Consider the following 24702-nt stretch of genomic DNA (forward strand, 5'->3'; position numbering starts at 1 on the left):
AACGACGGGAGGAGCTGCGGGGAGCCAGTTTTTTCGGGTCCCCCACCTCCGAACGGCACCAGAGAGCGGGGTTCCGGGGCTCCGCCACCGGAGCCGTTTCCTCTGCAACCGTTTGGTAGGGCTCTCCTTGAGGAGCCGGTGGAGAAGCCGCTCAAGGAGCCCTGCCAAAGAGAACCTTAATAATGGATATAAAAAGATAAAGCAGTTATGTACGCGCGACTAGTTGCAACGATGATCGTGGGCTAGACGGTTCATGCAGGTTTAGATTGGCTTGCCGCCCTCCGCCACCAAATTCAGCAGCGACACATTTCATCTCAATAATTCTCAACTTGGCTGGTGGAGCCACGCGATGCCATCCGCGAAGCACTTCCGGTACCTCTCCATGCCAGCCGGCTGCAAAGAGACGCCAACCTCCATCCCGCCGGTGCTCCTCCGGCTCTCCGCCACCGCCACTGCACCGGTCCTCGCCACCGACACGATGTCAACCTTCGCCGGCCGGCCGAATCCGAAGTCCAGCTCGTAGACGCGGAACCTCGGCGAGCCGGCCACGGACAGTACACCTTTCGCGCTTGCCTCCCTGATGCGGTCCAGCCACGCGTCCATGCTGGGTGTCCCGATGTCGCGCACAGCTTCGTCTATGGCGGAGGCGACCGCGGCGCACGCGCTGAAGAGGCAGCCTGCGCCTGCCGCCGCCAGCTCGCCCTTGGGTGCCATCCCGATTGCTGGGCCGACGCAGTTGCCGAGGTACTTGTCCGGGAGAGGAGGCTTCATCCGCGAGCGGTGGTCGACAGGGAAGAGGAGGCAGGTCATCGAGCCCTCGTCGGAGCCGCAGTTCTCTTTGGCTCGCTGCAGGTAGCACGACCAGACGAAGCCAAAGGTGGCAACAAGAGAGGAGCACCGCGGCGGCGCAACGCCGCGTCTCATGGCCTCATTGGCCACGATGTCCTTGACGCGCTGCAGGTCGTTCTTGGACAGGGTGAACGTGGCGAAGAGCTGGTCGGCGGACATTTTGACGAACTCCATCTCATCGGTGCTGGGCGCCGCTTGGCAGAAGGTGTCGTACAGGCCCCTCGGGTCGGTGAGGAGAGTCCGGTCGATGACGGGAGGTGGGGGCGGCGTTTCGGCGCCGATGCATGCGGCCGCCCAGGTGTGCAGGAAGTGCGTTGAGGCCGAGCCATCGCAGGCGGCATGGTGCACGGTGACACCGATGGCGAGGCCACGGCGCGCGGACAGCAGCGTGGCCTGCAAGGCTAACAGCCGCCCGCCCTCCGGCAGCGGCGGCACAAGCGCGGCGATCTTGGCAACCTCCCGGGGATCATCAGTTGCGAGGCCGTCGATGTCCGCATCGTCATCGTCGCACTCGGCGACGGTGAAGGTGACGGCGTCACCCGGGCGGTAGTACAGCTCGTATCGGTCGGACGCGCCGGGGGTGAGGCGGAGGCGTCCGGCGAGCGGGTAGAAGGCGCGGACGGCCTGGTGCAAGGAGTCCTTGAGGTTGGAGACGATGTTGTCGATGTCGGCGTCGGGGGCGAGGCGGTAGAAGAAGAGGCGCTCGACGGGCGGGGAGTGGAGCCAGATGATGTCGAAGAAGGTGAGCGGGAGCGAGGTCTCCGGCGGTGACGGGGACGGCGGCACCAGGGTGGTGTCGTGGACGCAGAGGAGGCGAGGAGGTGCCGAGGAGCCCCCTGCAGGTACCTGCTGCTGGTCCGGCGCCACGGCCATGGCCATCGCGTCCGCCAAGATCGACGATCGCTGCAGGTGGGTGGGGACGAGTAGTGAGCAGATTTGGAAGACTGACAGGCAAGGAGGTAGCCAATCTACTGTAGCCGTCTTGCAGATGGAAGATGCGACCCGATGTTTGCTCGCCCAGCAGGCATCCAGCACCACTCACAGCGAGCAGATATATATGGGTGATTGATTGCCTTACTTGGCTGCTCAAAATTCGCCGCCTCCATTCTCCCCGGCTTGTTTCTAGATGATCTTCTGGACGGTACATAACCAACGTCATCCATGACCACAAAAAATCACCAATACCTCAATCCAAAAGGAAGAAGAAATGTTCAAAAAAGAAGAAGAAAAAGACGACGACGACGACGACAAGAGATAGAACGAGAAACCAGCACACTCTTTTTCTCCGCGTCCGATCCATCAAGATCTATTTCAGAGTTTTTTTGTTCTTTTGCTGTACCACTTTTAAGGCGTGTCTATTGATGTTTGCCATAGCCCATAAGGACACCTGGTTTTCAAGAACTGACCAGGTTTCCTAGCACAAGCTAGTACGGTGCCAGTGCTGTTGCGCAATAGTAATGGCTTGTCCCCTCTCGTCTGCTTTTACGAATCATCCTCAACGAAGAGTCGAAATTCAGAAGTTTGGCCAACAGCTCGTCAGATTATTAGTCATACTTGGTTTAACTTTTTTGTCCAAAAGCAGTGTTTCAAAGTCAAATCGATACCGATCTTATCGAAATCGATAGCATATTGTAAGAGCTAGAAGTCAAATTTGATACTGTTGAACACTTTTCTATTACAGCACACCTTATTATTTGTGGTAAGTGATTTCCCTTATCTAATTAATAAGGAAAAAAAAGGACGATCGGGGCCACAAGCCGGCGACCCATAGCTATCTCCGGTGGTCTTCCTTGGCTTGAAGGCCTGAAGCAAGGCCACACGCACCTCACGTAGTCTCATCGATGAACGAGCACTGGCTGATAGCTTCGTTGATTCATGACTATGGAAACGGTCCAAAAGGAAACATGCAACACATACATGAAGGACCACGGCTGCTACTTCAGTACATGATAGTAATATCGCGTCTGCAAACTAGGTCATATGACCTTAAATTGTCGCTCCCCACCTCACCGCGTGAAACTAAAATTCTTTTGCATATACTGTTAAATCTCAGCCCTGAACAAGCGAGCAGCATATGCAATCTCACCACACACAAACAACAAGTATAAGCCACAACTGAATTTTGAAAAGAAAAAGTATCTTGAATATATGTTCATTTTGTCAATGGCCATGTGGCCAAGTGGCAAAGTCACAAGAGTGGGATTGAACCGGGGAGTTCGAACCCTGCCCTCACCCACCTCGGCCTCCGATGAAGACCGCGTTGTTGTAGAAAAAAATTATTTAGATTCTATTCTATGTCAAACTTTTAAATTTTATTAATCATCAATATCTAATTTTTATATGGATTGAAATATAAAAGTGACATTACTAGATTTATTATGAGAAATGCTTTCATTCAGTATAATATATTTTTATAAATATTACTCATAAAAAGTAGAAATTGATTTAGTACAAACCTAGATAAACCTATCTTAGATTTATTTGAGTAATTTTTGTTTCTCCACCAGGTTAATCTTCATAGAAATTTCTATCCACTACTCGAATAATTTTCATTTCTCCATCTCAATTTTTCCCCATCATATCGTGTTGTTGTGACTAGTGAAATTTGTGCTGTTATTGTTGTTGTTTTTTCTCCCTGCTGTTATTGTTGGACTATTTTTGTGTTAGTTTTTGTTGTCTTTGACGATTTCAGCCCGGCCCATCAGGATCCGTGCCAGAATTCTTCGCACCTACCTATTTCGAGGCCGGGCCCTGGTCGAATGCTAACTCCGGCGCCAGAGCAGGTGCAGTAGTTTAGTACCATATCGCTTGGTTCTACGCGATGCAAGGCTGGGATGCTGTACAAAAGGAGCTGCCATATGCTTGCGAATGAATCAAGGAGCTGCGTGGTGAGCACAAAGCGAACTATTCTTTCGCCTTTTACTAAAGAATACCGTGTGCTCGTCACATCAAGCAGCGTACTTCAATTTTTAGAGGGTGCTTTCCGACCAAGGGAAGGCCCCAACAAACTGAAATTCAATTTTGTCTACCAAGTTTAAAAGTTTTTCATCAAGAAAACAACAGGAGTCATCAGAGATCAAACGGCGGAGCTGTCCTTTCCGGCGCTGCCCCGGTGGCCGTGGCCATGGTCGCTGGTGGTGTCGAGGAAGTAGAGCAGCCCGCACATGAGCACGCTGCAGACCAGCATGGGGATGGGCCCGAACGTCCAGAGGAACAGGGCCAGCGACACGTAGAAGGCGCGGAGGCCCAGCGACCAGGCGAAGCTGCCGCGGTTCACCGTGCGCGCCACGTACGCCGCGAACTCCTCCGGCGTTCCGTCGCCGGGCGGCAGGCCGCCGAGCAGGAAGCTGGCGTGCGCGTACAGGCGGATGGCCTGCACGTTGCAGACGAAGGCGAGCATGAAGCAGAGCGAGACGGCTAGGTACTTGGCCGCGAACACCTCTCCGGCCTTGCTCCCGTACACCAGCCGCGGCGCCGCCCTGGACGGCGAGGCGGAGGAGGAGGAGGCCGGGGACGTGACGCCGACGAAGACGCTGATGACGGAGACGAGCGTGATGGCCGTGGTGGCCAGCACCGTCGACGCCATGATGTTGTTCCGCAGCGTCTGCACCGCCAGCACGCCGTTCTTCTCGGTGTTCTGTTCCCGTGACACGAAAGCTAGATTAGTAAGGCTGGTCATGGAGGAGGGAGAGAGAGAGGAGACATTCAGAGAGCTTGTGGTACCGACAGCAATCATGGCGGCGACCCAGCGCTTGCGCGCGATGGCGTTGAGGCCGATGACGGTCTTGGCGGGGTGGCGGAGAATGGCGTAGAGGAGCCACAGGTGGTAGCCGACCAGCGCCGCCAGAGCCAGCGGCACCAGCACCAGGTCCAGCCGCTCCTCCCGGATCATCTCGCCGATGCTCCGCCGCTTATTCCTCGCCGCGCTTTTTTTTTTTCCCGGCGAGCGGGGCGCGGGTGGATGGCGGCAAAACGAGACGCGATCCTTTCTCCCTTTCGAGCGGAATCAGGAGTCACCGCGACACAAATCTCCTTTTCCGTGCTGCCGAATTGAACCGAGCGGAACAGCTAGGAAGGCAGCGCGAGCAAGGAACTCGTGACTGCGCGGCGCACGCGCCTCCGGATGGCGTGGGATAGTGGCATAGGCGCGCGTGCCACCGTTCTGCCGGCGAAGTACTAGTTGAACACCTCGTCAGCGCGCACCTAGCTTGGCGGTGCTGCTGACTTTGATGCTCCTCCATAGCCGTAGCCTCTGGCGAGTCCCCATGTGGCTTGTGAAGGAGATGCACAGAACTCGGGCAAAAACGTGGTCCATCAGGATGCTGGAAATAAAACGAGGGTTTTTCAATAGTCCCTTTTCAATACATATTCTACATGTTCTGGCCAGCGATCTGGGCAGGCACAATGCCCATTTCGTTACAATCTGAGTACTCCCTTGCATGAGTGCATGACCATTGTTCAGAAAAGATCGAGCACCGCGCTTGCACACGACTGCTGATAGGAGCTACATCAGTCTGCGAACCAGAGTAGAAGCTTTCTAAATTACAGGGTCTGTGACTGGTACAGCAAAAGAGAACAATAGAGGACCATAGTCTACTGGACATAGTTCCCCAGGTTGATGCCGTTACATATTAATTCTGTCTCATACAAAGAGGGATCCCATATAGTTCCTCGGTTCTCCAGAGAGTTCTTGGTCTCGTCCATCAGAAGATGTGGACAATGTCATAGGCGAATCTGCTCATGATAAGGATGAACTCGAGCACAAAAGTTGACAATTCAGCTATTTATGCCATAAGAAGCTGAAGGAGATCATTGCATTTTGTCTATGATACACGAAATAGCCACAATAATCTTACCACATTACTATGTTTCAGTGCTATAAAGGATTTGGAAGTCACAATAGTACCATATCAACTATGCTGCTAATGTTAAGTAGACCAAACTAAACCTATCAATTCACGAACACAACAAACAACACATTAAATGCATATATTAGAAGTTAGAATGGTATCAAGTCTTAAATATCAAGGATACGACCAAAACAACACGAAGGACTGCAAAATACAAAGAAAAGATTGTTAGACATTATGAAAGAAAATGGCATGCTAAGTAAATATCCAGAGTAAATGTCACTACTGACTACCTTGAAAAACCATGTAAACCCTTGCTAATGGCATGCTACCCTACGTTCAAGACTTTTAACAGATGAGTAGAAGCAAGATTTATTTCATGTATAAGGTAATATGGTGCTCTATATTTGACAGCTCACTAAATCCAAGAGATGCTTCCATGCTCAGAAATTTAGAATGTTATTTGTTGATCAAGGTGTCAGGAATACAAATATCAAATTAGCATTGCATGGTTTTACATGCTTACTATATGCTGAATCTGCTGAATGATAAAAGAATATATTATTGTATTATTTTTTTCACAACTCCAATAAGGCTTACCATAAGGCCTCCAAGAACTCCCTCAATTATAATCCTGTTCCAACTGTCAAAGTAGGTATGAACCGAAAATTTGGCCTTCACCAAAAGCCCAAGAGATGCAACCATCATCACAAGAAAGTAGAACACAAATCCCATCAAGCCTGTAAATCCCCAGATTCCAGCAACAACTCCACTAATGATTGACAAGAATGTCCGGCTGAAAGGCACAGCAAATTTCCGAAAGTCAGCTTGGGGTACACTGGTGTAGATGGGTGAGAATTTTAAAGGAACTTTCAAATGGCAGACGAGCCTATTAGAAGATTGGTGATGGTGGATATTTATTAACTCAAACTCAATGTCTAGTTGAGCAGGATTAAGAAAACAACATCCAGTTAAGGGTATGCCAGCAACATTAATTGAACAACTATGCATATGACCCTATGCTTAGGCAGGGTGCTCAAGCAACATGTCTTAGCAGTCATGAAACACACTTGGACACATGATACCACTTCACTCGTTTTCTTTGCTCATTTCTTTTATCTATTTGTCAATTCAACCAAAATAATTGGCAACATCAAACTGCCTTTCTTTGCTTAATATTTTGGGTGCTGCAATGGCCAGAGCCACCTCGGTCACAAAGCAACGAGCTCCAATTGTTTACCAACAGGAACTGAGTACAAGTTCAGATGCTAGTAAAGTGATTTAGCTTGGAAGAATTGGTAACAGGGAAAAGTGCTCAAATTTTTCCTGCTTAACACACCAAAATAGCTCCATTTTAATAGTTGGTTGAGAAATCCTACTCGCACTGTATCATTGACTCTCCACTTGCGATACCAAATCTACTGACTTATGCAGCTTTAATCCTAACTCCAGTGACAAAATTTCAACCCTTGCGCTGTCAATTAGCAACGTATTTTGATCCTACACTGCAAATCTAAGCTGCGAACTTGCAAATACTTGGTTTTATGAAGACATCATTAGGCCGCCCAAATCGGAATCGAGATCAGAGGAAACCTAGAGATGGCTACTGACCAGATCAGATTAGGTAACCCAAATTTATCAGGGAGACGAGGACGCAAGGAACCTGTAGTTTATGGATTTGATGTTGCTGACGAGGTTGTCCGCGTGGATGATGGGGACGTCGCCGGGGAACCCGCCGCCTGCCGCCGCCGCCGCCATCGTTCTGGTCAGTTCGAGCAGCGAATGCAGTAGACCCAGTATGCAACTCTTTGCATAAAAACCCTCGAGAATATTTCGTTTTTGTGTCCGAGACCACCACCTTTCCTGTATGTCATCCGACTCTCCCGTAAAAGTCCTTAATAATTTATAATTTTTTTAGAAGACATAGTATTCTTAGACCAACAAATTTTGAGGCTGAAAAATCACCATAGGTAACCTAAAGTCAACTGAAAGTATTAACGTGCATGTTGCTTACTGTTGAGAAAACAATTTACAAAAAAACGAGCACATGTATTGAGTCAGAAATAAAACCCCGATGGAAGCCATAAATAGCATTTCAATCAATAAAAAATTAATTTGATAATCACATCTTTTCATATTTATATATTTACTAATTAGAATGACTGACCGCCTTCGACGGGCTTGCCTGCCACAGAATACAAATTGTTTTTTCTTTGGATCTATAGATTATATGAATCTGTTTTCATTTCTCGAGAGTAGTCAAACGCTATCCCTACCATCCTAAAAAAAAAAGATGCTATAAATTAAGGAATGGGTATGAGGCCTACTGGACATTCGATCCTGTCTGCGGCGTGGCAGTCCTCTTTGGACAGATAGTCAGATACACACAATGCATGCGCATTTTTCATTAGAAAGTAGAATCTCTGTTTACAATACAACGAATCAACCTGACAACGACTCCATATGCGTGCCCCTGACAGTGAAATTAGCCCTTGTGAAACAGGAAAACGTGCCAGGGCCAGTTACTCAGTGAAGTACAACCTGATGTAAAGGGGTTCTACACTGCTACATGTATCTTTCACGATCAAACAGCTTCTGGAGTACAGCCTGCAAAAGCAAAATCACGAGCGCTATTAGCCGGATATTATAACAAGTTACATGCCGACAGCCACCGGGCAAAGAACGACAGTGACAGGCAATAACAGAAGAAAACTGCTCAGTCGGGACTCACCGGGCAGGTGGTGTTCAGTTTGAGGGACTGAGCGAGCTCGCGAGAGGATACCAGGAGCTTGACAGGCCGGTATTCAAGCGCCTGATTCCTCCCTCTGTTGTCACCAAAACTAATCAGCTCGCGATCCAAAAGATGCTCGAATGCCTGCAGCAAGCAAGCACGCAAGTTTTGGAGATCGAATCTGATACAAATATAGTTGATTGTCAATAATGATTGCACTTACCCGGAAACAAACAGTGCTCGTGTACTTATCAGAAGTCTTGTAGGCGTCCTGTATGGATCTGTATTCTGGTAGACAACCAGTTTACCAACTGTCAGTTTTCCTTTCTATCCATGATCTCAAGAGGAGGGAGAACACTAGCTCCTACCTTTCATTATGCTAGTGAAGTTGTATGAGCTTTGCTCCTTGTCTTCTAATCTGTGCATGCACACTAGAATGTATAGTTCCAAAATAGAGAGATCTGCTTTCAAGTTTTCATGGCATTAGAAGGTCATTGCTACATTGCAACAATTTTCTAAACATGTAATAACAAAAATGAGAGCAAGTTTGTGGGAAATGTGGAGAGAATAATGGAACTGTATGTGGTATTATTTCAGCAGGGGGGCTCAAGTCTGGTTGGCTAGTGAACAAAATATACCTTGTAGGCTGTCCATCTTGGGTTGCCTCTGCATGGAGGAAAGCGCCTTCACAAAGCTTTCCATTGACAGAAATCCAGATTCCATGTCCATGTATGACACAGCTCTGAAACTGAAGAATAGTTTTTCCATATTGAGCTGGGCACAAAATTGATAATCAATGATATATGAAGAAAGGACCAATAAGCTGCCGAAAACTTACAGAAATCTTAGAATATTGCTCGTCGTTGCGTCAGCATCCATGAGGGAGTTGAGAATTCCTTTGAATTTCTTATCACTGAAAATGTTCTGCAGTGTATAGGATAACAGATTCATTGTGTGATCTCTTGCAGTTGTACTACCTACTTTGTTCATCATTTTTGTGTCTCCACGAATCACGATGGAACAAAGAAACTGCTATTGGAACTGATTGAAATAATATAAAAAAACAACTATAGGGGTTCAGCCCCCGGCCATGTTAGATGGCTTAATATCTGTGCAAATGAGGATCAAACCGTGGTTGCTAGCTCCACTCTACAATGAGCTAGCCAATCAGACTTGAGCCCCACTGCTGAAATAATATCACATACAGTTCCATTATGGCTTCAGAAGGAAAAAAAACATACAGTTCCATTCTGTTCAAGGAACAACTCAACCATGTTTTCTTTTCAGCACGCTCATAAATCAAGCAAACATAAAGAATTTTGTTTATTTAACAAGATCATATGCAACTTGTAGCTGATTGTTCAATGATATAAATTAAGGAAAAGTTAGTTAGATGCATATTTGTTAAGCAAAATGTCATGATGACAGGTCATGTTGTAGAAAGGATACAGTAAGTCTTGAGTTATAATCCATGATATACTTTGCCGGTAAACCCGAGTCGTTGGCCAGTATTAGCAAATGTTCCACCAACCTGCAATTTGTCAGATGCCAAAAGGTCGCATGAATAAAAGAACCTGGGGGAACATTTCATGTTTCCATCTAAAAAAGGACTGGGGGAGCACAGACCTTTGTGTATCTTCCAGTGAAGAAGGAACAAATAAAAGCTTCCTGTGAGAGAACCGGGATCTAACCCTTTTCTCTAGGAGTTGATCTGCATCCTAAAAAATGACCGCTATTGTTAAGAAAATAACTATTGAGAAACAATTGTAGTTAAACTTTTTCAGTATACTGTGAACAAAAGTGAATTGAAGATTGGTTATGCACCATTCAGGTTCCAAGTTGCCAGCCAACTTAATCATAGCTCAGGGATGCTACTGCATGATGACTACTTTATAGTTTATATGCTACTACATGATGACTACTATATAATCAAGAGTGACATCTGACGAGAATTTGAGGGTGGCACACTAATCATATGGCACTCAAACACAAAACAAGAAATCAGTTAACTAAACAGCATGTACAATTGACATGCTTGAATGTTATATTACTGGTTGAATATAAGCAACCATGATGAGGCTTAGTTCATACCAAGCGGCAACTCACACCAATGACAACAGCTTGTGATGTGAGAGACTGCATTGCATCAAGTAAGCTGTAGAGCAACCGCTGCTTACCCTGTAAATAGAACATCATGAACATAACCCATCTTCTCATGTCAAAATTGTCTAAAGAAATAAAAGAAAACATGTTATGCCGTTAGCAATATGCCCCATGAACAATTGTTTTATCTGAATTTAAGTAACTGTCATAGATAAAAGGGCAATGAGACAAAGTCGTTTAGTCGAAGTATAGAAGGCAGCTATTTCTTTCAACCTGAGCAAAGAGGTCAAACTCTTCCAGAATAAACAGTATTGTCTTGTGAGCTAGTCCACACTCCCTGCAGAGGAGAAAATATAAATGAATATATATGTATTTAAAATCTGTGAATTAAGGACTATGGCTCAATACACAATTATCCATTACAGCATTATTTATATAGAAACTTACCGCAACATGTCAATGATGAATTCAGTGTTGTCATCCGAAGAAGCCTAAAAGAAAAGAGATCAGAGCAGCCTATCTTCAACTAAATTTCCTATGAAAAGAGAGAATAATAACTAGGCAGCATATGTACCATTTTTGAAAATGATAGCTGATGTTCCAAACAAAGCTGCCTGGCAATTTCCTACAAAACAAAAGGCAGAAAAAATATTAGCATGGGATGGGCTTCCAGGGTTACTCACAGAAGCAAGTGCATGGTTGAGTAAATTTGTTAAAGAAAAGGACTTGGTATTTTGGAAGGTATGAGTCAAGGTTGCAAAAGTATGTAGAAGATGAAAATTAAAACAACAATGAAATATGCAGTAGAGTTTCCAAGAGTGCTAACCTTAGTAGCACAGTTGTCATCACTATGTAGCATCCCATTTAGCCTGATCTGAAAAGGTGCAGTGCAATTATCCACTTGAAGTGCAAGTAACCTAGTTCATACTTCTGATTAGAACTATGACACACTAACTCTTGTATTTTTTGTAAGACAGTGCATTTGGGAGTGAATGTCAAAAACTGCATAAAAAGGAACATTCATGCTGAAAGGGCATTCTGCATTCCACCATTCTTAGTCTCTTCTATCCCTAAAGTACCTTAACCAAACTGCTGTTTTCAATAGCAAGAACTTGCAATGTTGTCACTGGGTCAGGAGTAGTAGTCATCATGTATGGACAACAGGCTGTTCCAGCCCATCGAATGCTATATTCATTAGTAACAGTAGAAGTTGCAACAGAAGTTTGTCCGAGAGGTTTAAGCGGATCATCATTTGTAATTTGCAAAATAACATGGCACATAATTCTAGAGACAAGCGAATTGAGTAGAGTACAGCGTTGCTGACATACAACGGAAATGGCATCAGGGTGCTCCTTCTTCAGATCCTCAAGAACCATGTCAACCACCTGCAGACCAAACGGAATCTCAGGACTAATGGAAAAATAAATCAACTGCATTGCACAGTTTTCCTTCCACTGGTTCATTTCATCAGACACCGGCGCCGCAGTTCAGCGAAACAGAAAAAGGGGAAGAAGAAGAAGAAACGGAAGCAGTAAGCATCCTCACCGCGGCTTTCCCGCACCCGCGGGGACCGAGGAGGAGGACGGAGTTGTTGCAGGCCTCGGAGACGGAGCTGGCGACGAGATACTTGAGCTTGCTGCCCGGCCCAAAAACCTAGGCGGATTAGTGAAGCTGTTTCCCGCGGGGCGGGGCGGGGCGCGGCGGGTGCGGGGATCGATTCGGCTCACCTGTAGTTGGTGTCCGGGGAGGACCTGAGGGCGGAGTGGACAAACCCCGGATCGCAGAGCCGGCCACGGAGCACCGCCTGTGCTTGGCTCGCCACGGGCGCCGCCGCCGCCATAACGGCTGGAGGAGTCGCGAGGTTGGGGCGGAAGTGGAGTCAGGCAGGCAGCGAGCCCGCGCGGGATAAACGACTCCGCGGCGGGTAGCTTTGGCGCCGGTTCTAGCGTGTGCAGTGTGCCGTGTGCGGCCGTGCTCCGCGCCGCGCGGTGGCAAACTGGGGCGTGTCTGGTTGACCAGTTGTTGCCTGTTGGGCAGGGCCACAGGGCTTAGTTTTTTTGCAAGTTGCGAGTGATGCGAATGGGCCGCAGTACGCGCAGTTAGGCTGGATTGCTCGGTAGTGCGCGACGGAGAGCCCGGGTAGGCTGGGCCGAGCTGAAACCTTAGAAATGCAAAATGTTCTGTGGCCGGCCACGGCCCACCCACGAGTTGTTGCGGACTGCGTGGTGGGAGGGGGGGTCCGAGCGAGGGCGACACGACACTCGAGGCATCGTGCAGGCTGCTGAGTGCTGACAGCGACGAGGGCCTTTGCATCTTCGCAGCGAACGAGGAACTGAAAGCCGGGCGGCGGCAGGGCATGTGACAAGTCAGCAGCAGCAGCAGCAGCAGCAGCGCAGACGGAAAGATTGATCATATGCGCTTGGATTTGACCGGCAACAAAGAGTACGGAGTACATCGGGGCGGTTGTTCTAACCCTTTTTCTTCTCCTTTTTCTCTGCACACGCACTGAGCATCGTCACAGGGCAGGCTACTGTCTATATGCATGCACGGGACATTCTGATCGGTGTTGCCGTGCTACTGCTGGCGCCATTGGCCACTTGGCCTTGCTCCTGCCTCCATCGTGATCGATCCGCCTCAAAGCGATTGCTCTCGACCGGTGGTTAGTTCAACCATTGTGCTTGTGTTCCCACGGGAACAAAGGCGAGCCGCCGTGGAACTGGAACAGATGCGAGCACATGGCGTGCACGCCGGCCGAAAACCGCAAGGAAAGAAAGGCGCGCGCGCTCTCTCTTTCTCCGGCTCTCTGCCCTCCTGCTGCTCCGCAGCGCGCGCGTGCGGGCGCTCCCGTTGGCGGGGCCCGACGCCGCCGCACGCGCTGCTCGTGTGTCGCGCCGCGGCCCGGCAGCGGCCTGCCCTGCCGTGTCGACGCGCCATTGGGCGGCCGAGCGTTTTGAGTGCTCAATGATTGACGGCTTCCTCTTGCCAGGATTAGCAATCGGTGTTAGTAGCTCTCGTGTTAGGGCCTCCGCCAACTTTTCCGTGGCGTCGTCGCCGCCGGACGAGTCCTAACGGTGTGTGACTACTAGTACGACCTTCTTCGTCCCATGTTCCGTTCGTGCTTCCTCCGTCCCATGCAACTAGGCCTCTAGCTCAGGCTCTATAGTGAAAGACGGGAAAGCCATGGGCAGGCGTAGCCTTTCCTACTCTCTCAAGCTAGCTAATTGAAGGTTTACGTGGTTATGACGTTTGTGATGCGTCAATGGAACCTGAGAATGAAAGAGAGCTCGGTACCATATATAGTTACCATGATGTTATGGGTTATTACGAGCAACAATGTGATTCTTGTTCTGAAACGCACTTCCCACCTCCGCTACTGTTCTTAAAGCTTTTTAGTCCCGATTGCTCAACCGGAACTATGAAATGCTCAATAGTCCCGGTTTGCACTCCCCACCTCCGCCACTAATAGAGAAATGCTCAATAGTACTGATTTTTAAAGCTCTTTAGTCCCGGTTCCTCAATCAGGACTACGAATCTGGAACTAAAGGTACTGGATTTTTAGTTCTGGGTCCAACAACCGGGACTAAAGCCCTGTTTGAATGCACAGTATTTTTAGAATTTTAAAAAAATACTATGATTTTCTAAAATACCTAGGTATTGGAAAGCTTGGAGGTGTTTGGATGCAAATGATTTGGAGTTTAGGTAACTGCAGTTCCGATAAAACCATGGGTTTTTTAGTGTTTTGGAAACTCCACCCTCACCCTCTTTTTTCGAGACAGAGCTCCCGCGTAGCACGGACATCTCTTGGCACGCGGCTGGCGCGTAAACCTTTTTGTTGGCGCGCTTTTTTTTATGGGGCCTACTTACTTCCCACATCCAGTTTTCCATCTATTTTCCTATCTTCTCTGTGTCCAACTGTGCTTTCATGGCGAGCAGAGATGGAACGGACGAGAGGAAGGGAAAAGGTATGATTTCTCTGGCTCGATTGTTTATTGCTCCTCTGATTTTGGCTTTGTCGTAAGCTGCGGCCGGAGTAAGCATCACTGGCAGCAGCAGTTTGCTTGGACCTTGTCCCTCTGATCATGGAGCCGGGAAGCAGGACGTCGATTCAATTTCTACAGCATCTAACTATGTCTTTCCTGTAGCATCTAGCCATATCTTTATGTGCTTTATCGATATGTATTTTATCTTACAAATAAATTTAGTGTGTATTAGATCTAGATACAAGCACACATGAATCTAGGTCTATTCATCAATTATGAACAATCGTAAAGTCCAGATAAAATCAGAGAGATATGTAAAGGCTAGATAAGGTATTCCCCTAATTTTAGTATACTTGAGATAAAGAATGAGCATTTGTTATGTTACAGGCATAATTATTTTGACCTTTTAGATGCAGATTATATAAACTTACAAAGAGATTTTTTCATTCTTAAGCATCTGAAGGTAGTGACCATTTATAACTGACACACGGATTGTAGGGGAAAAAGGAAAGCCAAGAGCACACTGGAGTGATGCATAAACCAAATTTTTTGTTTTCATGATGAACGAGTATCATCTCTCAGCAAGATACTGTAGTCACAATGGATGGACCAAAGAAGGTTGGAATTGCATGGCCACACGCTTGAACAACAAATACCCTGTATCTAAGTTCAGTGTGACACGGATCAAGAACAGGGAGCAAAGACTCAAAAAAGATCATAATATTGTGAAATCAATTGTTTCCAAGAGTGGATTTAGTTGGAACCTGAAATAAAAATGGTGACAACCATTGGTGAGAAATGGAACGAGTTGTCCGAAGGACAACAGAAGTGGAGAAATAGAATGTTTCCATACTATGATGATCTATATGACATTTACGATGGTATGTTTACAAACCCTGAGAGCCACTAAGTTAATTGCATTTTCGGTGCTGTTTTTGTAATTTTTTATTATCTTGCATATTGTCACGCAAGGTTCCAGAAAGAAAGTGCTACAGAAGGACAATAGATGGATAGTAGATAAGGGTAACATAAACTCATCCTTACAGGAAGATAGTATCCCTAAAAATGGTACAGATTTTGGTATGGGATCATCTGATGCAAGCAGAAAAGCGTATGGGATCATCTGATGCAAGCAGAAAAGCTACAGAATTTGACTCTAATTTTACAGATAAGGATGGGATGAACACTAATGATACCAATTCAACATATGGTGATCCTACTAGTGTTCCAGAAAATAGCCAAAATCCCAGTACAAATCAAAAGGAAGACAGACTTGAGAACTCTGCACCAAGTGGTATGAGTCAGCATGCTAAATCAGCTGAGAAAGGTCCTGACAAAAATAGACTAAGGAAAAATATGGATGTTGTGCTTGAAAGTCTTGTTGCCTTGAGGAAAGAGGAGCTTGAGAGCTAAAAGGACCTTAAGTCAAAGCAAATTGAAAGCTACAAACAAGTTAAATTGGCACAGATGGAAAGAAATAATCCCAACAACGATCCTTACTGCATGGCCAAGTGCGATGCAAAGTTACAAGAGCTGGATATTCTGCCCTCACCTGAATTGTTGAAGACGATCAACTATCTCAAGAAGGACAAGCTGAACAGGGAGATATTCATGACACTGAAGGGTAACCATAATATTGTGGAGTTCCTTAAAAGAAGCTATTTTCTATGTTGAATTTTAGTACAATTTGCTTTACCCAAATAGTAGTCTGGTTGCTATATTAGAAATCCATTTATATTTTAGGTGTTTATTCACATCTTGTTGTTGGATCTTTTATTTTTTCAGTTGGTTGAATTAGAAAGTACCATCACTTTAATATTTATTTATGCTTCCTCTTATATGATTTATATCTCAAATGGTACAAATGAGGACACATTACATCAAACAATAGAAACTATATTATTTATATAAAAATTGAAAATAAAGTACAATTCATGCATCATTTCTTCTATTGCGTTGCGGGTAAGCGTTCTAGTCTCTCCACATGTCATCAGCTATTTTATCCTTTTTTGCACTGCCCAAAGCTCTTTGTTGATTTAGAGATTGCACATCATTTCTATATTGTGTATCTCCACTAGGAATATTAACTATTTCCTTCTCCTTAATACACAGACCTGATTGTTCAATCCATTGCTCACTTCCCTCATAGCTACGTATAAAATTATGAAGCGCACAACAGAAAAACACAATGTCTGCTTGTGAGTCAAGGGGATGATACGAAGCATATTTAAGTATTTGAAAATGCATTTTCAGAACGCCGATAATACGTTCAACAAGATTACGGAGTTGTGCATGCCTTAGATTGAATAACTCTTGCGGAGTTTGTGGCCTTTGGTTGCTTCTGCCTTGCTCCTGTAGATGATATCTTACATTGCGATATGGTGCAATGAAGTTTGGTGTATTGGCATATCCTGCATCAACTAAATAAAACTTTCCTTTAGGCAAGTAAAAATTATTCTGCAGTGCATCTTGCAACACTCTCGCGTCTGAAGTTGAGCCTTCCCACCCTGCACTAACATGTACAAACTGATTATCAAATTACATGCAACCATGACATTTTGTGACAATGTCCCTTTTCTGTTTCGATATGGATCTCTACGTAGACGTGGAGCTATGGAAATTGGAACATGTGTTCTATATATTGCCCCAATGCAGTCCTACAGAATATTACTCTAGTTAAAATTTTAAGGTACAACAAATATAAATGGATGTATGATAGTATATGGATGACATTGTTGGTACCTTAAAGTATGGCATAAACTTCGAGTTATTTGAAATTTTGAGCAGAATATTCACCGCCGGCAGTTGTATAAACCTTCCAGTTAACCTGACCATTGCTTTTAGTACCGTCCCAAAGTGTCTACTTATTGTCTCACCACTGTGTTGGAAGCGCCATTGCAGATCTCGATTGCTTGTATTCTTTGAGACAGCATAGATGAATATAGCTACTTGTTCTTCAACAGCAACTCCTCTTGTATCCTGTAGAAGATTCCACTCACGAAGCAAATCCACTAATTTATGAAATATTGCTTTCTCCATCCGAGATTCTCTCTTGCAGATTAATCCGTGACCCTTCAAAACTTCTGATACATATTGCTGTCTTGTAAGGATAGAATCATGGATCGATGTACGCAGGCCCGTGCTTGAGGCCCTGTTCGAGCGCACGGGCTGCAAGCCCTCAAGCACGGGCCTGAGCCAGAGAGCTCTCGAGGAAAAGGAAGCGGCCCGGTCGCTTGCTATGCATGCCGACACAAAACCAAACCGACAAAAGAAAGGGCGGTGAAAAGAGCAGGGACACGAAGTATGCATATTTCCGAGCCAGCCAGGTCCTTTGGGTGCCAAATGTGGCTGCGTTTCTTGACTCCTCGCCGCCGTCGTCCGTCCGAAAGCGCCCATCATTCACTGATCGCTCGGAACCGAGGGGTGTTGGGTCGGTGGGGTTTATTTTAAACCCTGTCACATTGCATGTTTGGATGCTAATTAGGAGTATTAAATATAGGTTAATGATAAAATAAATTTTATAACCTTTTATTCGCGAGACGAATCTATTAAACCTAACTAGTCCGTGATTAGTCCATGTGATGTTGCAGTAAATATATGCTAATTATAGATTAATTAGGTTTAATAGATTCGTCTCGTGAATAAATCCTAGACTTATATAGTTAGTTTTATAATTAATTTATATTTAATCTTTCTAATTGGTATTAAAATATTTGATGTGATATGATTTAAAATAATCGCCGGAGAACCAACACCCCTTGACCGGGGATGCTGCGCCAACACGCGCCGCCACCACCGCCGGTTTGTGACAGCGAGCACGCTCGGCCGGGCGCTCGGCACAACGGCCACAAACCAGAGTCTTCCTGCTTCTAGCTAGAAAGGGCGCGCCCGCGAGCGAATCTAGCCATTTCGACCAGTAGATGAAGCGGCTTTTCTGTCCGCCACTCCAATGGGGCCGAGAGCTACTGGCCGATGTGCATCTCCTCGCCGTGCTCGTGAATCGTGATCGAGTTCGATCTGAATTGAACGGTGCGAGAGGCCCATGCTGCAGGAAAGCGCTGTAGAATCCTAGGATCCGTCTCCATCTACGCATGAGACGGAACAACGTTTACAATATTGGAGTGGAAAATGAACCGGCTAATAATTTGCTCGATCCACGGTGACACCAGGTTCCATTATTTATTTTAGCTTCTGACTGATTTTAAAGTAAAAGTTTGATGACTTCCAGAATTCAGAACCGAGAATTGATTCTAGAAGTTATCTGATTTCTAAATTTTTTAAAATCAGCTACAAGTTGAAACAAACGGGATGTAACTGATGCTACAGAAAATAAATGTTGTCCACGAATTCACATACGGCTGCTTCGGATCGTTCAGATGCCCCTTCTGCTGGGTTTCTTTCATGTGTCCGTGAGAGAGACGCATGCGGCATGCCTAATATTGTTCTCGACACGCAGAGAGAATCCCTGCGTGCGTGCATTATTCAGCACGGCGACACCCGCTGGAGCATCGGTGTGCGCATGAATGCAAGCAAGCATGCATGCATCCTTGTTGATTCGCTTCTCCCTGCTTGCTTGATTGCTGAGAAGTGACGTGGCCTTGCATCGCCTGCTGAGCCTCCACTAGCTCATGCTGCCTTCGCTTTGCTGCTCCTGCAGCGTTTGTCACTGAGCATATTCCCATCGGCCGCCAATTCCTGCCGCGGTGCCGCCTAGCTCAGCCGCCATGGAATTCTTCTGTCCTTTTCCCTGTTCGTAGCTTATTTTCCGTCTAAAAAAAAGGAAACTAGCCATACCGAGCATGCTCCATGCACTAGTAGCAGTAGCATCGGGCTCTGCAATAATGAGTTAGAAAACAGGCCATGCTTATATGGAGACAAAACATGATGTAACACAGTGTTGCACACATATATGCTTTTTTCCATCCCTCTCATCAGTCTATCTTGGAGCTTATTTGCATCAGGCAGTACATTGTTTATACACTACGTAGCCCCTACCCCTACATGGTAACAGGTGTTCTCTCCAATGATAGCAGCATGATATGAATGAAGCACCGGCAGATAAAAACAAAGGCGTCCTTTCTCTTCTATCATGGGGGTGAAATCCTATTCTACAAATACGCACACCAAACTGTGCACCTTTAGGAAGCAAAGAAGGAAGTTAGCTAACCAGATAGGCAAGGTCGTAGTAAAAAAAGACACCGTTCCTACGGAGCTGCTAAAACATGTACTATATAAAGCAGACAGGAAATTAAAGAGCGAAAGCTAGTGAAGCTTCCGTACATGGCCAAGCACATGCATGTAACTGAAGCTAGTTTTGGTTTCTAGCTACTAGTGGCTCAAACTAACCTTGCTCATAGAACAGGCCTAATGTGAAAAAACAATAGCTTCAATGATTAGCGGAGGTGGTTTCATATTTACGTTCAATTCTATACCGATCAGTGATGATCAAACCCAAGGTTTTATTTGACGTGTATTTCAGAGTTCAAGTAGTAGGCGATGTGGCAATTGACAATAATGCCCTATAGTCTTTACAAAAAAAAAAGAGACAACAATGCAATATAGTAAGTCCATCAAATTCAAGATCTACCATTCAAGACTTGTACATATGTCCATAAATGTAGTATGTACCTACATGCATTTATAGAGGTCAGTATACGCGCGTGTGCCTCTGAGCATCTGTGCTAGTGCTATTTCAGTAAATAAAAAAACCCGTGATGCTGGATTAGTCGCACTGATGGGTGATAAAGCTGCTGCGGTTAAGTGCTCCCTGGCTGCCTGGCCAGACAGCGCTTATGATCGATTACTTATTGTTAACTCCATCCACCTAGGCAGTCTCCTGTGTCGAGGCATCGGTAGACGAGTTTCCACTTTCCAGCTAGGCTGCTTCTCTGCATGGGTTGAACGATCCGCTACGATGCAATTTTCATAAAATATTGTTGAAATTTCAGCAATATTAAACGGTGTTGTTAATTAATATAGGCCATTTCGGATAGATACGATGGAAAAATTAGCAAGCAACATCCGATCATCTTCCTCATGGCAGGGAAAGCACCAGTAAATTTTGGCTCATAGTTTGCATTGAGAATCAAAGGCCGGGGCTGAGACACAGAGGCAGACAAGCAATTCAGTCACTCCAAGCCAATTCAGGTCCCTCTCACTCATGTCCTTTTCCTCCTGCAGGCGCGGTCAATTTTTTTTCACATGCAACTAGCCCTCGGATTGGTCTCTATATATGTTGTAAATAGAAACAACTGTAATAAAACGGGATCGTGAGTAAATAAACACAATGCAAGCAGCACACTAGACTAGTGTGTGGACATTCGCAGCCAGGCTGGATAGAGTATGGACATTTGCAGAGCAGAGGATGAGAGGAGCAGTATTTTTCGCTGACCCCAATGCAAGGCGTGTCTCGGAGCTCGTGTCGGTGCGTTTTGCACTTCCCCACAAACATGCCTCCCCATCACCCTCTCCGTAAATGTTTAAGCCAGTAATCAATCTGCAGTAGTAGTCCTGCCTGCACGCACTCGCTGCAACTCTCCAAAAGCCCTAATCTTGCTCCATTCTGTCCCTCGATTCTCATAGCTAGACGACTGAAGAAACGCCAACGGCCGGGCCGGCCGGCTGCGATGGGAGAAAAAGACAGTGCAGACCGAGTGCATACTAGACCTGTAGAGTGTAGACCAGTTTTTTTTTCTTTGAAAAAACATGTACGTGCATACTCTACAGGTACATATATTCAGCGTAGAGGGAAAATGTACCTTGGATTCTGTGTGTTCATGGGCCAATGCAAGACAAGACCAATGCAGTAATGCACATGTATAGTACAACTAGTACGTAGTCATGTAGTAGCACTGTGCCATGCCACAATACAATCAATTTTGCAATTGCTACGAAAGGTGCAGACTTTGTCAGTCAGGCCCGCCTTTGTAGCTATGTAGCATTCTCTCTCTCTCTCTCTCTCTCTCTCTCTCTCTCTCTCTCTTCGCTCTCATCTTCTCCCTGCAGTATAAAAACACCACCCCTTTCTCTATTGTCTTCTTCTACTCCTCACCCTCGCACTAAACTACTAGCTGCTCAAGAAAATGCCTCATCTTCTTCTTGCTCTCCTCCCTGTGCCAATGGTGGAGCTGGGCGCCGCCGTCACTACCCGCTCCGCTGCAGCTGCGACCTGGCCAGCGTTTGGAGACCCAAGCGAGCAGCCGGTGCGAAACAAGCCTCACAGATAGGCGACGCCGGCCGGCGAGCGGCTCGGCGGTGAGCTCTCGCACCGCCACTCCGCTGCTCCGCTCCGCGAGCTGTGCGCACGCGGGGAGCATGGAGGCCGGCGTGAGGGCGTGGGGAATTGAGGCGTCATGGTCCGAGATATATACATGTCTCTCTCTTTGCTAGGCATCTTATTAGATTATTCTTAGCTCTATTATTATCAGCACTCCGACCCTGGAATGTTGCTTTCCCCTCCCTCTCCTGCTTGTTTTTGTTCCAATTTTCCCGGTCTTCTTTGGTATTAAGAGGCTGTAAGTGACGCATTCTTGGCGTGGAGCTAGTGATGCTAGACATCAGTCCCAACAGCCTGCTTGAGCAGCTAGCTTTGTTAGTATGTGAGGAGTTGGAGGTAGTCTAAAAGTCTTAAGCCTGGAATGCATCAGTTACACTTTTGTAATTCATGCATGTAATGTCTCTGTTTTTATCCTTGCTGTATTCTACTAAAGTTCTCCTACTTCTCTTATATATCTACTACTCAAAAGCGCATCCATGTTTGCTTCCTCTTAAAAATTAGTGCCTTTTCGGAGCTTAACTACTATTTTGTTTGTGCTCCCTCTCTAAAGCATCATCCAGTTACTACCAGGCTCGAATACCAAGTACACGTTGTTTTATCATTCCCTAGTATTCTCCGAATATATGCCAGTCCATGATGATTCCAATAATGTAACTTTATTAACTCAATTATTCCATCTTTTCCCTTTCTTGATTGTTCATTGTTAAGGGTAAAGGTGAGGTTACACAGCATTCTTTTGCTCATTGACATGATAATAAATAAAATGATAGTAGCATGGACATTTCGCCTATCTTCCCAGTTAATCTTTGCGACCAACTCTGAAACGAGCTATATATTCTTGCAACCAGAGGGAGTTTTTGCGTTTAGCTAGCTATAGTTACTGTACGAGTTCACATGAGCAGCATTTCCTTTCAGTAGTTTTACCCAGCAGCTCCCCTGTCGTTGGTTTAAATTTCAAAAATAATTATTTTAAAAAAGAGGGTGCTACATGCCAAATTTTCCATCCCCACATCTGTACAGCCACAGATAGATGCAGATGTACAAGGATGTGTGTTTAAATGGTCCTGTTTGGACCTCAATAATTGGCATTAGAGACATATATTCCCCTTCTAAACCCTCGCAGCAGCAGAAGGGACATAATCTGGCCGGCTGGCCGGCCGGTACCACACCGGAACAAGATAAGATGAGACGACGACGACGGTTCTTCGGCGGCCGGCCGGCCTTGCACACATGCATCCGCCGAAGCCCTCGCTGCCCGTTCTATTCTAGATGGTCAGGGCGCCTTGAATGCATCTACCACTATTCCACATGTGTTTCTGCCTCTCTCTCTCCCCCTCCTCTGGTGCTCCGGCTCCGATTGGTCACGCTCGCTGCAGCGAGCAGGTGGTGCTCTGGTGCAGCGCTGTAGCTTGGCCCCAAGCTCGGTGCTGTGCCTGTGTGGTCTTTCGATGGATGGATGCCTCCCTGCAGAAGCAGAATGGGTGGTACTGGGAGGAAGGCAGGAAGCAGGGTGCTTGTCCTCAGCCATTCAAACTCTGGCCGTTAATGCTCGGCGGCAGGGAATATTCAGCGGCTGCGCAGGGCCGAATGCATGCAACGCCACTGTGCCCTCATTTATGGGCCGGGGGAGGGAGGCCGCCTTTAATTTATACCTTTGCTTTCGATTGGCGTGGCGGGGCATTGGCCTGGCCGGCTGGCCCCCTGCCTGCTGGGTCTCGGCTCGATCAGCTAGCCGCTGCCTGCTGGAGTGCTGGGGCCATGGATGGGAGCAAAGCAAGCTGGGGAGAGGTACAGGAAGGAAGGGAGCCTGCATGCATGTCACTCTGCAGTATGCACCTGCTAGCTAGCCTCTCTCGACTGCCTCCTTGTAAGCTTGCTCGCTTCTTGCAAGCTTGTGGGTGGCGCTCAGCATGTGACTGCAGGGTGATAAGATCAGAGGCCTTGAAGAATTAATGGGTGTACCGCTACTGCAAAACAGCAAAAGGCCAGAGCAGGGAAGGAGCTCTGGTTAACTGCTTATTGCACGTCTATCCACAATATTGCTGCTTAACTGTGGCATGTGAAGGACGCACATCAAATGTACCCATATCCTACTAGCTACTAAAAGTGCACAGATCAGTACAAGCTTAACTGCTTAAGGTTTGCTTGAAGCGCCAAATAGACCTGCATGTGCTATATTACTATATTAGCAGCAGCATAAGCAGATGGCATGATTCCAGAGTCCTCTTTTGTCCCTTGCTACCGCTGGATGGACCATTCATAATTAATTGCATCATTGCACAGTGAGGTGTGGTATGCTACAACGCCGACACTCCAGCTAGCTATACTGTGCAATAAGATGTGAGCCGTGACCACCTAGCAGCAGCATGGTTGTACGTAGTGTATGAATATGCATAGTCTCTCATCACTGCTGGCTGGCCTTATGCACGCACTGTGAATGGAACTGATGAGAGATGGTGTGCCATGCATACGTGACAGACATATCGAACAAACCTTACGTTAGCCAGACTGCCGCCTGTTTCAGCTTTATTCCCACCTTCCCCCATGCGTCGATCCGGCGATTCTTCGCAGTCTTCCTTGTTTATATATAAATAAATAAATAAATAACTTCATAATGATGTTCTTATTAGCGTGAGTTGAGTGGTACTTATTAGTAAACTAGTAATTTCACTGACAGTGATGGCAATCCCAGTGGTTGCGCCTTGACGGTAGCTTCTGCTCCTGATGAAGAACAGAAGAGGCTAGAAATACGCGCTCTGGATTTGACTATTCGAGGCAGCTACTACTCACTAGTCTACTACCAGTACCACCAGTATACCCTCCCTCCATGCATGCATGCATCATTCAATCTTGTTCGATCCCGTCCGGCTGATTCGATGACACAGACAGCACAATCGACCGAGCAGAAGTTAC

General features: G+C 46.4%; 4 protein-coding genes and 1 non-coding gene across 7 annotated transcripts; 1 reads left to right on the forward strand and 4 right to left on the reverse strand.

The window, feature by feature from the left end:
• Positions 1-187: 187 nt before the first annotated feature.
• LOC112895389 (malonyl-CoA:anthocyanidin 5-O-glucoside-6''-O-malonyltransferase-like) lies at positions 188-1912 on the reverse strand. Its single transcript, XM_025963340.1, has one exon. The coding sequence runs from the start codon at positions 1726-1728 to the stop codon at positions 325-327; it is 1404 nt and encodes a 467-aa protein (XP_025819125.1). The 5' UTR covers positions 1729-1912; the 3' UTR covers positions 188-324.
• A 1816-nt stretch (positions 1913-3728) lies between these two features.
• LOC112896045 lies at positions 3729-3847 on the forward strand. The gene has a single exon (XR_003229335.1). It is a non-coding gene; the product is annotated as a U5 spliceosomal RNA (small nuclear RNA).
• LOC112894031 lies at positions 3794-4873 on the reverse strand. The gene is made up of 2 exons (XM_025961597.1): positions 4577-4873; positions 3794-4486 (listed from the first exon to the last, which is right to left on the reverse strand). Exons 1-2 carry the CDS (start codon positions 4739-4741, stop codon positions 3926-3928), a joined length of 726 nt encoding a protein of 241 aa, XP_025817382.1. The 5' UTR covers positions 4742-4873; the 3' UTR covers positions 3794-3925.
• A 296-nt stretch (positions 4874-5169) lies between these two features.
• On the reverse strand, positions 5170-7520 carry LOC112894032 (ER membrane protein complex subunit 6-like). Its single transcript, XM_025961598.1, has 4 exons — positions 7363-7520; positions 6300-6495; positions 5884-5903; positions 5170-5583 (listed from the first exon to the last, which is right to left on the reverse strand). The coding sequence occupies exons 1-4, from the start codon at positions 7455-7457 to the stop codon at positions 5553-5555; spliced, it is 342 nt and encodes a 113-aa protein (XP_025817383.1). The 5' UTR covers positions 7458-7520; the 3' UTR covers positions 5170-5552.
• A 560-nt stretch (positions 7521-8080) lies between these two features.
• On the reverse strand, positions 8081-12521 carry LOC112894029 (origin of replication complex subunit 4). 3 transcript variants are annotated; one of them, XR_003228935.1, is made up of 16 exons: positions 12261-12521; positions 12079-12169; positions 11862-11918; positions 11360-11407; positions 11108-11158; positions 10981-11024; positions 10807-10870; positions 10522-10608; positions 10057-10148; positions 9880-9961; positions 9269-9354; positions 9069-9178; positions 8799-8891; positions 8654-8718; positions 8431-8524; positions 8081-8306 (listed from the first exon to the last, which is right to left on the reverse strand). XR_003228935.1 is itself a non-coding variant. In XM_025961595.1 (16 exons), exons 1-16 carry the CDS (start codon positions 12371-12373, stop codon positions 8265-8267), a joined length of 1269 nt encoding a protein of 422 aa, XP_025817380.1. In that variant the 5' UTR covers positions 12374-12509; the 3' UTR covers positions 8081-8264. The 3 variants fall into 3 exon arrangements, 2 of the variants coding, with proteins under 2 accessions (XP_025817380.1, XP_025817381.1); XM_025961595.1 differs by having other exon boundaries at positions 8431-8574; positions 12261-12509; XM_025961596.1 differs by lacking the exon at positions 12261-12521 and having other exon boundaries at positions 8431-8574; positions 11360-11402; positions 12079-12174.
• Positions 12522-24702: the final 12181 nt, after the last annotated feature.

This window comes from Panicum hallii, chromosome 5 (assembly GCF_002211085.1).
Source record: "Panicum hallii strain FIL2 chromosome 5, PHallii_v3.1, whole genome shotgun sequence".
NCBI classification, from domain to species: Eukaryota; Viridiplantae; Streptophyta; class Magnoliopsida; order Poales; family Poaceae; genus Panicum; species Panicum hallii.